The 17389-nt window shown below is 39.3% G+C and overlaps 1 protein-coding gene across 1 annotated transcript in view; it reads left to right on the top strand.

Annotated features, from left to right (window-relative positions):
- TNFAIP6 (TNF alpha induced protein 6) overlaps positions 1–16115 on the top strand; it is a 131966-nt gene extending 115851 nt beyond the window's left edge. The window contains exon 6 of the mRNA XM_053689893.1: positions 15895–16115. Within this exon, the coding sequence (XP_053545868.1) occupies positions 15895–16046 (152 nt within the window). The 3' untranslated portion in view covers positions 16047–16115. The remainder of the gene's footprint in view (positions 1–15894) is intronic.
- Positions 16116–17389: the final 1274 nt, after the last annotated feature.

Consider the following 17389-nt stretch of genomic DNA (forward strand, 5'->3'; position numbering starts at 1 on the left):
TGAAGTATGCTATGGGTAGGCAAACAAGTCTGTGAGCAGTAATCGGAATTGAACTGAATAGAGAAAGGAGACCATACAATCTGCGGGTTGTGTTGTTGTAACCACTTAATACCGAGAACCACAGGGAAAAGAGGAGAACTTAAAACCTTGAAAGAGATTAATTTGGTGTGACCATTAATGTTAACAGTGATAGGAACAGTTTGGTGTGTTATAGGACCTGTTTTGGGTGCGGAACCATCAATCATACGAAAGGAGACAGGATTATGCTTTAGAATAGTAGGTATTTTATTTGCTTTTACAACATGTTGGTCTATAAAACAACCATAAGCTCCAGAGTCGATTATAGCGTCAGTCGACACTTGATCTTGCTCCCACTGTAAGGAGAGGGACAACATAGCGTAAGTATTCAAGCGGCAAGATTGCACAGAGGAATTAATTTGTAAAAACTTACTTTTTTTAGTTTTCTGAAGTATTGGATAATCTTGTACTGAGTGGTATGGACTAGCACAATACATACAGAGATTTTTTATTTTCCTGTGATAGCATTCTTCTGAAGTCAGAGGCCCTCTGACTGCACCTATTTCCATAAGAGTAGGAGTGGTTCTTGGTTGAGTAGTTTAAGGTATGGCTGGAATGTTATAACCCTTTGGACGCACATCTGTAGAAAATTTCTCTGCTTTTCTTTCGCGTAGTCTTCGGTCTAATTGTTGAGCAGTTTTCATGATGGCCTCCAGTGTTTTTGGGAGCTCTATTCTGGCTAGCTCATCTTTTAATGCCTCCGAAAGACCTAAGCGAAACTGGTTACGTAAGGCAATTTGACTCCATTGAGAGTCTACAGCATACAGTTTGAAATCGGTTATGTAGTCCTCAACAGGTCTTTTGCCTTGTTTCAGGCTTCTCATAGATGCTTCGGCAGACATCTGGACATCGGTGTCATGAAAGAGTTCATCCATTGCATTGAAGAGATCTGTTAGAGTGGCTAATGCCGGATCATTATGCTCGCACAGATTATCTGCCCATGTGCGTGGCTCACCTCTCAGAAAAGAAATGGTACTGAGTACCTTGATTCTCTCAGTAGGGTAGCTACGGGGTCTTAAATTAAATAGAAGGTGGCAGGAATTTTTAAACTGTCTATAGTTTTTCCTGTTGCCAGAGAAAGGTTCTGGTAATGATACCGATGGTTCAAAGGTTTGTAGTACCTGTGAGGGTTGTGGAGATATGGACTCTCTGATAATACCCCTTAGAGATTGGTTTTCAACCTGTAGGTCGTGCACAGCCTGGGCTAACTGATCCACTTTTTGGGATAAATTGTATACTATTTGTGGGAGCTCTGCTGGTTCCATGACGGGCTTAGTATTATGTGAGGTTATCTCAAACTTAATTGACTTTAGATTCTGGAACTCAATTGCAGAGAAAAAATGTTTAAATGTATCACTGTTTCAAATAAGAGTTCACTATTGAGGAGTGAAATCCCAGAAAGAATAGTGCAAATCAATATGATGGACAAATATACCTATGAGGATTGATTCATATGTTCCTTAATTAAGAACACTGAAAACACATATGGTATGTGTAAAATAATAGCATAAACAGTTTATCGAATACTTCAATCAATATGTTGCAGACTGAAAACAGATACAAAGATACAGGGTGCTGAGAATGTCAATTCAGGAAATTGGTAATCCTTATAACTCCAATAGGATTTTATAACACAAGGTCTTACAGAACCTCTTAGTATGGTAACATTTAATTGAGGTGTATCACTTTAAGTGGATTAGACTTGCTTGCAGTTATTCAACTAAGTATGGATATGATACTTTGCAAGTAAAGCAACAAAAGATACTTGCGGTTCAGTTTGGTTAATCCGCCCTCCGGTCAGCTGACAATGATAGCCGTTACTCCTGAACGGTACTTGCAAACAAAGCAGGAGGAGAGTATTGAGAAGTGAGCCGATCTGTGCAGCAATCTCCGGTCTGATGCTTTGAGGCTCTGTAAGCTGAATTAGCTGCAGCAGAGGGAGAAGTGGCAGTTTGCAGCTGCTGCTGCAGATTCAGTGTTGATTCAGCACAAGTAAAGTGCAGGTGAGAAAGGTTTAGTGGAAATTAGGAAACTGTAGCGAAAAATTCACACTGACTTCCTTTTCTGAAAACTGGCAAATAAATTCAGTAGTAGGTGAAAAAAGGTTAACAAGTCCACTTCCACTGAGAATAGATATAAACTTTAATTTGTAATCCAAATAGAGGCTTGCAATAGGAACACAAGCTGGGCTCAGGTAAAGGTAGATTACACTACAAAATACTAAGCAAGGAGCCACAGGAAATGGTGGAACTTATAACCTAGGCAACCAATGAGAAAATTCCTATGCAAATTCCTGCTTAAAGGCACAGTAACCCTGACATACAACTTCTCTGTCAGCTCAAGACTTTGCCAGCCACTTCAATAACAAAATTGACTCCATCAGAAACAAAATCAGCTCTCAACATAATTCCATTCTCTCACCCCCTCAAATGCTCGCAACCAACCACAACCCACATAGCCATAAACTTAGCTCTTTTTCCCCTGTTACTGAGGAAGAAATTTCGGCACTTATACTGTTCTCTCACCTCACTACCTGTCCCCTTGACCCTATCCCCTCACAGCTACTCCCCTCCCTCTCTTCTACCCTTACCCCTATACTCACACACATTTTCAACCTCTCCCTCAGCACCGTTATATTTCCATCATCTCTGAAACATGCACTGGTCACACCTATCCTCAAAAAAACCTTCCCTTGATCCAACCTCCCCATCCCACTACCACCCTATTTCCCTCCTCCCTCTTGCCTCAAAGCTTCTCGAAAAACTAGTATATGCATGCCTATCCCATTTCCTTACATTAAACTCCCTCCCTGACCCACTGCAATCGGGATTTCGTCCCCATCACTCCACAGAGACAGCAATAGTTAAGGTTACCAACGACCTACTTACAGCAAAATCAAAAGACCACTTCTCCCTGCTTATCCTCCTTGATCTGTCCACAGCCTTTGATACTGTTGACCACCCTCTTTTGCTCCAAACCCTCCAATCCTTCGGCATCTGTGACACAGTCCTCTCATGGTTCTCCTCCTACCTTTTAAACCGTACCTTTAGCCTTCTCTGGGGCCTCCTCTGCCCCGTCACCACTTTCCGTCAGGGTACCGCAAGGCTCTGTCCTCAGTCCTTTGCTCCCTAATAAAGTCCCATGGTTTCCAATATCATTTGTATGCCGACGACACCCAAATCTACTTCTCTGCACCAGACCTATAACCCGTGTCACTAACTATCTTTCTCACATCTCTTTCTAGATGTCCTCTCACTACCTCAAGCTAAATCTCTCCAAAACTGAGCTCCTTATTTCCCCCCCTTCTTCCAAAATCTCCACCCCCAATCTCTCTATAACTGTCGACAACTCCATCATTACCCCTTCCCCACATGCCCGATGTCTCGGGGTCACACTAGACTCAGATCTTTCCTTCACTCCTCACATTCAGTCCTTGGCTAAAGCCTGCCGCTTCCACCTTAAAAACATCGCTAAAATTAGACATTTCCTTACACAAGACACAACTACGATTTTAATCCACTCTCTCATCATTTCCGGCCTCGATTACTGCAACTCTGTCTTCTCTGGTCTCCCTAGCTGCCGCCTAGCTCCTTTAAACTCCATAATGAATGCCTCTGCCAGGCTCATCTTCCTTACACGTCGCTCTTCATCTGCTGCACCTCTCTGCCAATCCCTTCACTGGCTTCCTCTTGCCTCTAGGATTAAACACATAATTCTCACTCTGACATACAAAGCCCTCAATTGCACTGCTCCCTCCTATATTTTAGACCTTGTTTCCAGATACTCTCCCTCCCGTCCCCTTCGCTATGCTCATGACCTCCTACTCTCCTCCTCTCTTGTTACATCATCACACTCCCATTTACAGGACTTCTCCAAACTGGCTCCAATCTTGTGGAACTCTCTCCACAAGACTCTCCCCTAGTTTTGAAAGCTTCAAGAGCTCCCTAAAGACTCTACTGTTCAGGGATGCATACAACCTACAATAACCTTTCTTTATACCAGTTCTTCTCCTCCATTGCTATCCCCTGAACCCCCTTAGCATGTATGCCTAAGACTCCAGCTGTTTGCAGATCACCTTCTTAAGAGCTGACTACAACAGTGCGACTCTTGGCAGGGCCCTCTACCCATATGTTCCTTATAATTGTTTTGTTGTACTCTGCCTTTGTTTATAGTGCTGCGGAATCTGTTGGTGCTCTACAAATAACCATAATAATAATAATAATCGCAGATTTTCATAATTCTACATTTTTACCTATTGTAGGCAATCCTGTATTTCTTCCAGGCTGTGATTCTATGATATTCCGGTCGTGGAAACTAAAAGGCCTGGAATTTTTTTCACAATTTATAGATATTGCAACTCCGATCCACTCATTCGTTTCGAAAAAATGGGAAGGAATTTATGCTGGGATTAATTTATTCAGGCAAGGTAGAGTGTCTATTTGAGGCTGGTATAATATTTTATTAAAAATAGAAGATGAAAAAAATATTGAGGATACTGTGCAAAGGTGGAATTACAAGTTTCCGGTATTGAATACTGAAGTAGTAAGTAAAAGTGTATCCAGAGCATGGCGGGCAACACCTCGGTTATCGTGGTGAGAGTCACATATAAAACTGATTAATAGGACATTTATATCGCCACATGATTTAGGGAAATGGAGAAAGAATTCAGATTATAAGTGCTCTAGATGTAGTTTTCCGCTAGCTGATTTAATGCATTGTCTTTAGGACTGTCCGAAAGTAAAAAAAATTTGGGGTAAGATTACATACTGGCTATCCAAGATTTTGAAGCGGGTAATTGTCCTACATAAGGAGGAGTCAGTTTTTCTCAGAGACTTATCTAGTGAAAGGGAGGACTCATTAACTTTGCTATATTGAATGCATGAAATATAATCTTTTCCTCATGGAAAGATAGAAATATTCCGAAGTTCATGCTCTTCCTGAAAAATGTGCAGATCAAAGCAGTTCTAGAGCAATATGAAATAAATAGTGCAGTAGAAAAAGAAATTCACGATTATTTCCTAAAATGGGGCAGTTATATTAAAAGTCTTCCAATTAGTATTCAATCACAATATATCAGAACCTTTGTATCTTCTATTACTGTTCAAAATATGTGTCTTAGAGGTGAACTTAATGCCTTGATGTAAAATAAAACAAAAATATAATAAAATTGCATAGGAGGAGGGGGCCTTTTTTTCTTTGTTTTTTGTTTTGTTTTGTTTGTTTGTGTTTTGTGTTTTTATAAAAAAACTTCAACAATGCTCATCTATTTTTTCTTGCCTAAACATGTCTGGTCAGGTATGTCCAAGATTTTGCAGTATTTTGTACATGTTTTGTTATGACACCCTGCGTGGTGTTATTGCTGCAGAATATGGCATGTAATGGGCATGCAATGTACTTTTCCTTTCCTTTTCTTTTATTTGTTGAAGAAATAAATAAAATAAAAAAATAGTTTTTTAGAGTCAGTACACACCTGCCATCATTTAAAGTGCCTCTAATTAACCCCAAATAAAGTTCAGCTGTTCTTGTAGGTCTTTCCTGACATTTGCTTAGTCGCATCCTACAGCAAAAGCCATGGGGGGGTAGTTATCAAGCCGTCAACCTCAAATACTCTGGAATTCCGCAGCGTATTTGTGGCGAGGCTGATTCGCCTTAGTTATCAAAGGCTCGAGACCGGCAAAAGTAGAATTTTGTGACGTAAGCTTCGATCCGCCGGACTCAGTCCGACACAGATCGATTCTTACGTCACTCCAGATGTTCCGCACACAAGTGCGGCACAATCTCACTACTTTTGCTAGTTATCAAATGACTAGCAGGTACGCTTGGCACTTTTACGGCCCAGCGTACCTGGTTTTCAAAACCGCCACCCCTGGAGGCGGCGGATCCCATAGGAATCAATGGGAGTCTGACCATAGCGAAAGTACAAGTTCGCTGCTGCCAGACATCCCATTGATTTCTATGGGAGCTGTCTACACCTAACACCCTAACATGTACCCTGAGTCTAAACACCACTAATCTGTCCCCCCTACACCGCCGCAACTAAATAAAGTTATTACCCCCTAAACCGCCGCTCCCGGAGCCCACCGACACTATAATAAATATGTTAACCCCTAAACCGTCGCTCCCGGAGCCCACCGCAAGCTACTCTATACATATTAACCCCTAAACCGCCGCTCCCGGAGCCCACCGCAACTATAATAAATGTATTAACCCCTAAACCGCCGCTCCCTGAACCCGCCGCAACCTATATTAAATGTATTAACCCCTATCCTGCCCCCCCTACACCGTCGCCACCTATAATAAATTTATTAACCCCTAATCTGCCCCCCTACACCGTCGCCATCTATAATAAATTTATTAACCCCTATCCTGCCCCCCACTACGCCGCCGCCACTGTAATAAAATTATTAACCCCTAAACCTAAGTCTAACACTAACCCTAACGCCCCCCTAACTTAAATATTAATTAAATAAATCTAAATAATATTTTTATTATTAACTAAATTAATCCTATTTAAAACTAAATACTTACCTTTAAAATAAACCCTAATATAGCTACAATATAAATAATAATTATATTGTAGCTATCTTAGGATTTATTTTTATTTTACAGGCAACTTCCAATTTATTTTAACTAGGTACAATAGCTATTAAATAGTTATTAACTATTTAATAGTTACCTAGCTAAAATAAACTGAAATTTACCTGTAAAATAAATCCTAACCTAAGTTACAATTACACCTAACACTGATTGGAACAGCCAATAGAATGCGAGCTCAATCTGATTGGCTGATTCCATCAGCCAATCAGATTTTTCCTATCTTAATTCCGATTGGCTGATAGAATCCTATCAGCCAATCGGAATTGAGGGGACGCCATCTTGGATGACGTCCCTTAAAGGAGCCTTCATTCGTCGTAGTCCGTCGGTGAAGAAGGAGGTTCCGCGTCGGCGGGAGGAAGATTCAAGACCCGGCTTGGAAGATGACATCGCCCGGATAGAAGACCTCTTCAGCGCCTCTTGGAAGATGACATCGCCCGGATCGAAGACCTCTTCAGCGCCGCCTGGATGATGACTTCATCGGATGGAAGATTTCTTCAGCACCGCTTGGAGGATTAACTTCTTCCGCTCCGATGTCCACTTCGGTTCCATCGCTGCTCGGCTGAGTGAAGACGACTCAAGGTAGGATGATCTTCAGGGGATTAGTGTTAGGTTTTTGTAAGGGGGGTTTGGGTTAGATTAGGGGTATGTGGGTGGTGGGATTTAATGTTGGGGGGGTTGTATTTTTCTTTTACAGGCAAAAGAGCTGAACTTTTTGGGGCATGCCCCCACAAATGGCCCTTTTAAGGGCTGGTAAGGTAAAAGAGCTTTGAACTTTATTTAATTTAGAATAGGGTAGGGCATTTTTTTATTTTGGGGGGGTTGTTATTTTATTAGGGGGCTTAGATTAGGTGTAAGTAGCTTAAAATTGTTGTAATATTTTTAAAATGTTTGTAACTTATTTTTTTATTTTTTGTAACTTAGCTTTTTTTATTTTTTGTACTTTAGTTAGTTTATGTAATTGTATTTAATTGTAGTTATTTGTAGGTAGTTTATTTAATTAATTTAATGATAGTGTAGTGTTAGGTTTAATTGTAACTTAGGTTAGGATTTATTTTACAGGTAATTTTGTATTTCTTTTAGCTAGGTAGTTATTAAATAGTTAATAACTATTTAATAACTATTCTAACTAGCTAAAATAAATACAAAGTTACCTGTAAAATAAATATAAATCCTAAGATAGCTACAATATCATTATTATTTATATTGTAGCTATATTAGGGTTTATTTTACAGGTAAGTATTTAGTTTTAAATAGGAATAATTTATTAAAGTATAGTGTAGTGTTAGGTGTAATTATAACTTAGGTTAGGATTTATTTTACAGGTAAATTTCAGTTTATTTTAGCTAGGTAAGCTATTAAATAGTTAATAACTATTTAATAGCTATTGTACCTAGTTAAAATAAATTGAAAGTTGCCTGTAAAATAAAAATAAATCCTAAGATAGCTAGAATATAATTATTATTTATATTGTAGCTATATTAGGGTTTATTTTAAAGGTAAGTATTTAGTTTTAAATAGGATTAACTTAGTTAATAAGAGAAATATTATTTAGATTTATTTAATTAATATTTAAGTTAGGGGGGTGTTAGGTTTAGGGTTAGACTTAGGTTTAGGGGTTAATAATTTTATTACAGTGGCGGCGGTGTAGTGGGGGGCAGGATAGGGGTTAATAAATTTATTATAGGTGACGACGGTGTAGGGGGGCAGGATAGGGGTTAATAGGTTTAATATAGGTTGCGGCGGGTTCAGGGAGCGGCAGTTTAGGGGTTAAACTATTTATTTAGTTGCGGCGAGGTGCGGGATCAGCAGGATAGGGGTTAATAACTTTATTATAGAGGGCGACGGTGTAGGGGGGGCAGGATAGGGGTTACTAGGTATAATGTAGGTGGCAGCGGTGTCCGGGAGCGGCGGTTTAGGGGTTAATACATTTATCAGAGTTGCGGCAGGGTCTAGGAGCGGCGGTTTAGGGGTTAATACATTTATAAGACTTGCGGCAGGGTCTAGGAGTGGCGGTTTAGGGGTTAGTAACTTTATTTAGTTGCGGGGGGCTCCGGGGGCGCCGGTATAGGGATAGAACAGTGTAGTTTAGTGTGAGTGCTTAGTGACAGGCTAGCAATAAAGCTCTCAAACAGCCGAAGAGCAGCGAGATCGGATGAGTGATAACTCTCACAGTCCGCTGCTCATCGCCCTGCGGCTTTTTGACAGCTTTATTTGATAACTTAGGCGAACATATTCAAGGTCCGCGGCGGCGAAGGTAGGCGAGCTTAGGCGGGCTTATTGGGCCGGCGAAGGCAGAAAAGTAGACGGCTTGATAACTACCCCCCATGGTCCGCAGAGAGCTTCCAAAACATCAGAGGGATCTCATTGTTAAAATGTATCAGTCAGGAGAAGGGTACAAAAGAATTTTCAAGGCATTAGATATACCATGGAACACAGTGAAGACAGTCATCATCAAGTGGAGAAAATATGGCACAACAGTGACATTAAAACCAAGAACTGGGTGTCCCTCAAAAATTGATGAAAAGACAAGAAGAAAACTGGTCTGGGAGGCTGCCAAGAGGCCTGCAACAACATTAAAGGAGCTGCATGAATATCTGGCAAGTACTGGCTGTGTGGTACATGTGACAACAATCTCCCGTATATTTCATATGTCTGGGCTATGGGGTAGAGTGGCAAGATGGAAGCCTTTTCTTACGAAGAAAAACATTCAAGCCTGGCTAAATTTTGCAAAAATTTAGGCCATAATTCCAAAAGATATTTTTGGTGCAAAAACAACACTTTACATCACCAAAAGAACACCATACCCACAGTGAAGCATGGTGGTGGCAGCATCATGCTTTGGGGCTGTTTTTCTTCAACTGGAACTGGGGCCTTAGTCAAGGTAGAGGGAATTATGAACAGTTCCAAATACCAGTCAATATTGGCACAAAACCTTCAGGCTTCTGCTAGAAAGCTGAGTATAAAGAGAAATGTAATCTTTCAGCAAGACAACGACCCAACGCATACATCCAAATCAACAAAGGAATGGCTTCACCAGAAGAAGATTAAAGTTTTGGAATTGCCCAGCCAGAGCCCAGACCTGAATCCGATCGAAAATCTGTGGGGTGATCTGAAGAGAGCTGTGCACAGGAGATGCCCTCACAATCTGACAGATTTGGAGTGTTTTTGCAAAGAAGAGTGGGCAAATCTTGTCAAGTCAAGATGTGCCATGCTGATAGACTCATACCCAAAAAGACTGAGTGCTATAATAAAATCAAAAGGTGCTTCAACAAAGAATTAGTTTAAGGGTGTGCACAGGGGTGTGTAGACTTTTTATATCCACTGTATACATTCATATACATCTGTAGACATGTATATGTATGCAGCTCTATGTTAAAGCGCCCCTTGGCGGGGTTTTTTTTTTTTCTAACACCCGAGATCTCATAGCTTTAAACCCTTAGAACGTTTGTGTGCAATATTTTTTGTGAATAATTTGTATTAGATAATGTTAATATGAGTGTTACTGCACTTTGTAATGTATTTTTTACAGTTACCCACAGCTCTGAGATTGCAGTAAGGATTGTAGCATAAATCAAGATTGCGCTAGAGAAATTGCGGTATTCACTAAACTATCATCACCATGGGCGTCCACAAGGGGGGCAAGAAGGGGCATCTGCCCACCTTCCTGGATATTCCTCCCCACCTGGAGTAAAACTGCAGGGGAAAAAAGAAAATGTAATGTCAGTTTCTATGCCTTTTAATCAGTTCAGTATTAGAGGAAGAAGCACAGTATTCTGGGAGTTACAAAGCATTATGGAATTTATAGTTTACTATATCTTACTGTAGTATGTCACTGCAGTTTTGGACTCCCAGCATGCATTGTACAGTTATTTCTTGTATGAACTCTGTAGAGGGAATAGTCAATGGATGATATGTAAGCCTGATATTATATATTGTAAGCCTGTTCTTATATGAAATCACTGACCATGTTGCTCTTTACTTATAAATACATTTCTGAGATATTGCTGGGTATAAACATAAACTAGACAAGCTATATATACTGGTCTGTGTATCTGATTAGATTAGAAGCAGTTTGCTTTGTATAGTATTTTTGTGCTGCACTTGACTTGTTTCACAGAGGTGTGACTGCTTCACACCTCTGCACATGTACACAGCCATCACTGGGGGAAGTCAGATCATTTCAGTTACAGCTACACAATTTGTAGTTTTTTTTTCTCTCCCTGCACCCTTGCTGTATCTGTATATTTTTATTAGTTACACAATCAGAAGACGCAGTATTCAGCAATGCTGATTTACACCAATAAACAAGCATATATTGTATATATACATACATATTTAAATAGAATCATATTTGCATTATACATGTATTGGCAAAAATGCTTCTAGTAAGTTATCCCTTTTTTAGTGTTAGCATTTTTCACTGCACGTGCATGTGAAGCATAGCTAGATATTCTCAGTGTACCAGCATTTTAAGTACTGCAGCTGCTCAGAGCACCAGTAGGTCTTGTATCGTGTCAGCAATTAACAAATTAAGTCATTATGAGCAAGTGTTGTGTTTAAAATGCTGGTGCACACTGCATACTTAAATACACTTTTGAAACAGCTATAGCTTTTATTAGAAGCATTTTTGCTAATGCATGTATATTACAATAATGCTTCTATTCAAAACTGAAATGCATCCATGTGGATTCCAATTGTGGCAGGGATGTCCCTTTAAATAAAAACAGGCTGTATGCAACTAGTGTCAGGCAGTATGGTGGTTCTGATGGGACTTGGGTGCAAACCTATTCTCCAGCATGTTATACCCTGGTGCATATGCTGCTAAGTATAAAGTGAAAGGAAAACATGTTAAAGGGACATGAAACCCAAACATTTTCTTTCATGATTTAGGTAGAACATACAATTTAAAACAATCTTCCAGTTTACTTCTATTATTAAATTTGCTTCATTCTCTTGCTATAATTTGTTGAAGGAGCAGCAATGCACTACTGGTTTCTAACTGAACACATGGGTGAGCCAATGAATGTGGCTCATTTTGGCAGATTACATGTTTTTAAGACCTATGAGGTCTATACTATACTTTTATTTATGTGTAATACATAAACAATTGCTCACATGATTCTTTAATAATATATATATATATATATATATATATATATATATATATATATATATATATATATATATATATATATATATATATACAGTGGATATAAAAAGTCTACACACCCCTGTTAAAATGTAATTTCAGAACTTTGTCCACCTTTAATGTGACCTATAAACTGTACAACTCAATTGAAAAACAAACTGAAACTAATACATTGTTGTAGCACCTTTTGATTTTATTACAGCACTCAGTCTTTTTGGGTATGAGTTTTTCAGCATGGCACATTTTGACTTGGCAAGATTTACCCACTCTTCTTTGCAAAAACACTCTAAATCTGTCAGATTGCGAGGGCATCTCCTGTGCACAGCCCTTTTCAGATCACCCCACAGATTTTAAATTGGATTCAGGTCTGGGCTCTGGCTGGCCCATTCCAAAACTTTAATCTTCTTCTGGTGAAGCCATTCCTTTGTTGATTTGGATGTATGCTTTGGGTCGTTGTCATGCTGAAAGATGAAGTTTCTCTTCATGTTCAGCTTTCCAGCAGAAGCCTGAAGGTTTTGTGCCAATATTTTCTAGTATTTGGAACTGTTCATTATTCCCTCTACCTTAGCTAAAGCTCCAGTTCCAGCTGAAGAAAAACAGCCCCAAAGCATGATGCTGCCACCACCATGCTTCACTGTGGGTATGGTGTTCTTTTGGTGATGTGCAGTGTTGTTTTTGCGCCAAACATATCTTTTGGAATTATGGGCAAAAAGATCAATCTTGGTTTCATCAGACCATAACACCTTTTCCCACATGCTTTTGGGAGACTTCAGATGTGTTTTTGCAAAATTTAGCCTGGCTTGGATGTTTTTTTTCTTAAGAAAAGGCTTTCGTCTTCCAACTCTACCCCATAGCCCAGACATATGAAGAATACGGGCTATTGTTGTCACCACACAGCAATGTACTTGCCAGATATTCCTGCAGCTCCTTTAATGTTGCTGTAGGCCTCTTGGTAGCCTCTCAGACCAGTTTTCTTCTAGTCTTTTCATCAATTTTGGAGGGACGTCCAGTTCTTGGTAATGTCACTGTTGAACCATATTTTCTTCACTTGATGATGACGGTCTTCACTGTGTTCCATGGTATATCTAATGCCTTGGAAATTCTTTTGTACCCTTCTCCTGACTGATACCTTTTAACAATGAGATCCCTCTGATGCTTTGGAAGCTCTCTGTGTACCATGGCTTTTGCTGTTGGATGCGACTAAGAAAATTTCAGGAAAGACCAACTAGAGCAGCTGAACTTTATTTGGGGTTAATCAGAGGCACTTTAAATGATGGCAGGTGTGTACTAACTCCTATTTAACATGATTTTTAATGTGATTGCTTAATTCTGAACACAGCTACATCCCCAGTTATAAGAGGGTGTGCACACTTATGCAACCACATTATTTTAGGGTTTTTTGTTTTCTTCCCTCCACCTAAAAGATTTCAGTTTGTTTTTCAATTGAGTTGTACAGTTTATAGGTCACATTAAGGGTGGAACAAATTCTGAAATTATTTATCTTTGTCTCATTTTTTTACATCACAGAAACCTGACATTTTAACAGGGGTGTGTAGACTTTTTATATCCACTGTATATATTGTAGGTAAATCATTCAAATATTGTCAAAACTTAGCTCCAAGTCAATCTTCCAATATTTCTGCACCAATAGAAACTCATCTTGTGTGTGTCAGTATGTGTGAGTGTCTATGTGTGTGTAAGTATGCGTGAGTGTCAGTAGGTGTGAGTAAAGGCTGTGACACACTGCAAGCGATGCGGTGCGAGGCAAAGCAGCTGCTTTGCTCCGCGTCGCATCGCTTCTGAAGTTCAAATATTTCATCTCTGAGCGCTTAGCTACGCGACCTGACGCAGCAGAGTGCTCAGAGATGAAAAGGCAAGACACACTGAGCGCGCACAGCTGCATCTACACGCTGCGCGTCGCTCTGCTTACAGTGTGTCACAGCCTTAACAGTCTATGTGACAGTGTGTGTATGCACCTATGTGTGTGTAAGTCTGAATGTCTCTGTGTATGTGATAGTGTATTTAAAGGGACAGGAAACCCCAACATTTTCTTTCATGATATGGATAGAACATACAATTTTAAACAACTTTCTAATGTATTCCTATTATCAAATTTGCTTCATTCTATTGAAATTATTTGCTGAAGAAATAGCATTGCACTACTGGCAGCTAGCTGAACACATATAGTTAGCCAATCACAAGAGACTAGTGTGTGCAGACACCAATCAGCCGCTAGCTTCCACTTGTTAAGGATATGTGCGTATTCTTTTTCAACAAGGTATATGAAGATAACGAAACACATTTGAAAATGGAAGTTAATTTAAAAGAGACTTAAAATTACATGCTCTAAAGTTTAGTACATAGTGGCTTCAAAATGTATAGAGCACTCGTAACCACATAATATTTGGGAAGAGGACATACAGTAACTGAAATATTCCATTTATACCATTAAACATTGCACTAAAGGTGTTTACTTCTAACATTGTGGCTACAATGTAACAAACATGTTATCAAAGGGATATGAAAACACAAATGCTTTCTTTCATGATTCAGATAGAGCATGCGATTTTAATCAACTTCACTCTTTAATTAATTAATTAATTTTTCTTTGTTCTTTTGGTATCTTTATTTGAAAAAGCAAGAATGTAAGCTTAGGAGCCAGACAATTTTTGGTTCAGCACCTTAGATAGCGCTTGCAGATTGGTGGCTACATTTAGACACCAATCAACAAGCGCTACCCAGGTGCTAAACCAAAAATAGGCTGACTCCTAAGCTTATATTCCTGGTTTTCAATGAAAGATACCTAGGGGCATATTTATCAATGTGCGAGCGGACATGATACAAAGTAGCGTATCATGTCCGCCACACATCGATAAATGCCGACAGAATAAGCAGTCAGCATTTATCATTGCACCAGCAGTTCTTGTGAACTGCTGGTGCAATGCTGCCCCCCCCCCCCCCCAAGATTTGCGGTCAATCGGCTGCTAGCAGGGGGTGTCAATCAACCCGATCGTATTCGATAGGGTTGATTTCTGTCCACGACCTCAGATCAGGTGGACAAGTTATGGAGCAGCAATCTTTAGACCGCTGCTTCATAACTTCTGTTTCTGGTGAGCCAAACAAGGGGCATCAAGCTCCATACGGAGTTTGATAAATATGCCCCCTAGTGTACAAAGAAAAATTGATAATAGGATTAAATTAGAAAGTTGCTTAAAATTGCATGTTCTATCTGAATCATGAAAGAAAAACTGTGGTTTTCATATGCCTTTTAATAAAGAGCACGTTTGTCACAGTGCAATCACAATATTACAATTAAAACACTTAATTAAAGCGTTAACTTACATACGCCATGAAAATAGAATATTAAAAAATGCAGTAAATTCCCCCCAAAAAATATTTAACTGAAAGATGCACTTTTGTGAAACTAAAAAGCTGCAACTACTGTCTTTTATGGAATATTAATATCCCATACACAAAAAAGAGCATGAGCAAGTTAAAAACACATCAGTATTTAACAGTAAAATACATATAATAAAATACACACATATACATTATACCCACAATCCCCCAGCTCCTATAGGTTTATGATTCTTGTCCTAGTTTCACTTTTGTATTGTAACAAAACGGGTTCAGTTTCATCGGACACACGCAAATTCTATTGTCATTCAATACTATGTACATTGCACCTTCAATGCGGGCGGCGATGGAGTTTTTAAAATTCCACCAGTGTCAGTTAAGCATCACCACCCATAGAGAAGTATAATAAAACACCTCTTGTTTAGACTGCATTCAAATACTGCTTTCAACCCTTTATAACATTTCACAGTCAATCTCAACCACAATATGGTTCCCTTTTTAAAACATCACTATTATCCCAATGCTTTTAACATTGAGGTCATTGTGAGAAATATACAAGACAAATATGAGCTTTGTTATTTATTGAGGTGAAGAGGTCCATGGGTCAGCGTTCTTTAATAAACTAAAACACTGGTGTTTAATAATGCACCCATTATTGAATGTCAACACATATTAAATATATTTAATAAAATTGTATGCTTTTCTGTCCACAGGAAATGTCATGACTCTTAAGTTTTTGACAGACGGCTCTATCACCGCAGGAGGATTTAAGCTGAAGTACAGCGCTTTGGATCCACATTCAAAATTTCAAGATGGAACAAACGTTACCTCAACTCCTGAAACAGACACTAACTTTCTTCATTAAACTTTTGGACATAAACAACAATAGTCTTCTAAAATGTCTTCTAATGTGATAAAAACCTTGTGTACTTCATCATGTTTTACATTGTTGCACCAGATCTAACTGTTTGACAATCAGGATGTAATTGGCTTTTTCTACTAGTTCAGGGGTTGCAAAGCGAGTCCAGGATGCCATTCATAACATATATGCTGGCATTATGCTTCTGGGTACCATTATATAACTTGTTTTTATTGGAAGTAATAGTAACAATTAATACATTTTTTTATTATGAATCCTTACAATATCACCAATTAAAGGGACAGTAAACAAATTGTAATTACTAGATTTCCCTGCAGTCTAAATGAATATAGGGGTAATTTTTTTTTTTTCAGTAGCCAACTTTACCCACTACTTGCCTCATTTGGAGGAGCCAATCAGGACTTGTTACTGGAGTAGACATGGATAGCCATGGTCATACACAGCTAGATCACGAGTTTGGCGTTATGAGTGAAAAAGCAGCGTTATGCTTCATAACGCTGCTTTTTCCCTAACGCTGCTATTAAGTTTTGCAGGTATAGGTGTACTGCATTCCTTTTTGGCCATCACGCAATGTCAGTACCGAACTTTTAAAAAAGTCCTTTTTCAATGGGACTTTTATAGCACTGGTATTACAAGTTTACCTGGGAGGCCAAAAAGTGAGCGGTACACTCTATACTGACAAGATTCATACCGCCATCTAAAGTCAGTCGTTATGAGTTTTACGTTACAAAGCTGTAGCATAAAACTCATAACTAAAGTGTTAAAAAGTACACTAACACCCATAAACTACCTATTAACCCCTAAACCGAGGCCCTCCCGCATCGCAAATACTAAAATAAAATTATTAACCCCTAATCTGCCGCTCCGGACATCGCCACCCCTTACAAAATTTATTAACCCCTATTCCGCCGCTCCCCAACATCGTCGCCACTATAATAAACCTATTAACCCCTAAACCGCCACCCTCCTGCATCGCAAACACTATTTAAATATTATTAATCCCTAATCTGCCATCCGCCCACACTGCCTCTATAATAAACCTATTAACGACTAAATTGCAAGCCCCCCAAAACGAAATATAATAAAATAAACTATTAACCCCTAAACCTCTGGCCTCCCACATCACTACATAAATAAATTAACCCCTAAATTTAATAAACCCTTAAAAAACCTAACACTAACCCCGACGATCCACTAACAGTTTCTCGAAGACCGGACATCCATCCTCATCCAGGCGGCAGAAGTCTTCATCCAAGCGGGCAGAAGTCCTCATCGAAGAAGGCAAAAGTCTTCATCCAAGCGGGCAGAAGTCTTCATCCAGACGGCAT

This window comes from Bombina bombina, chromosome 1 (genome assembly GCF_027579735.1).
Source record: "Bombina bombina isolate aBomBom1 chromosome 1, aBomBom1.pri, whole genome shotgun sequence".
Classification (NCBI taxonomy): domain Eukaryota; kingdom Metazoa; phylum Chordata; class Amphibia; order Anura; family Bombinatoridae; genus Bombina; species Bombina bombina.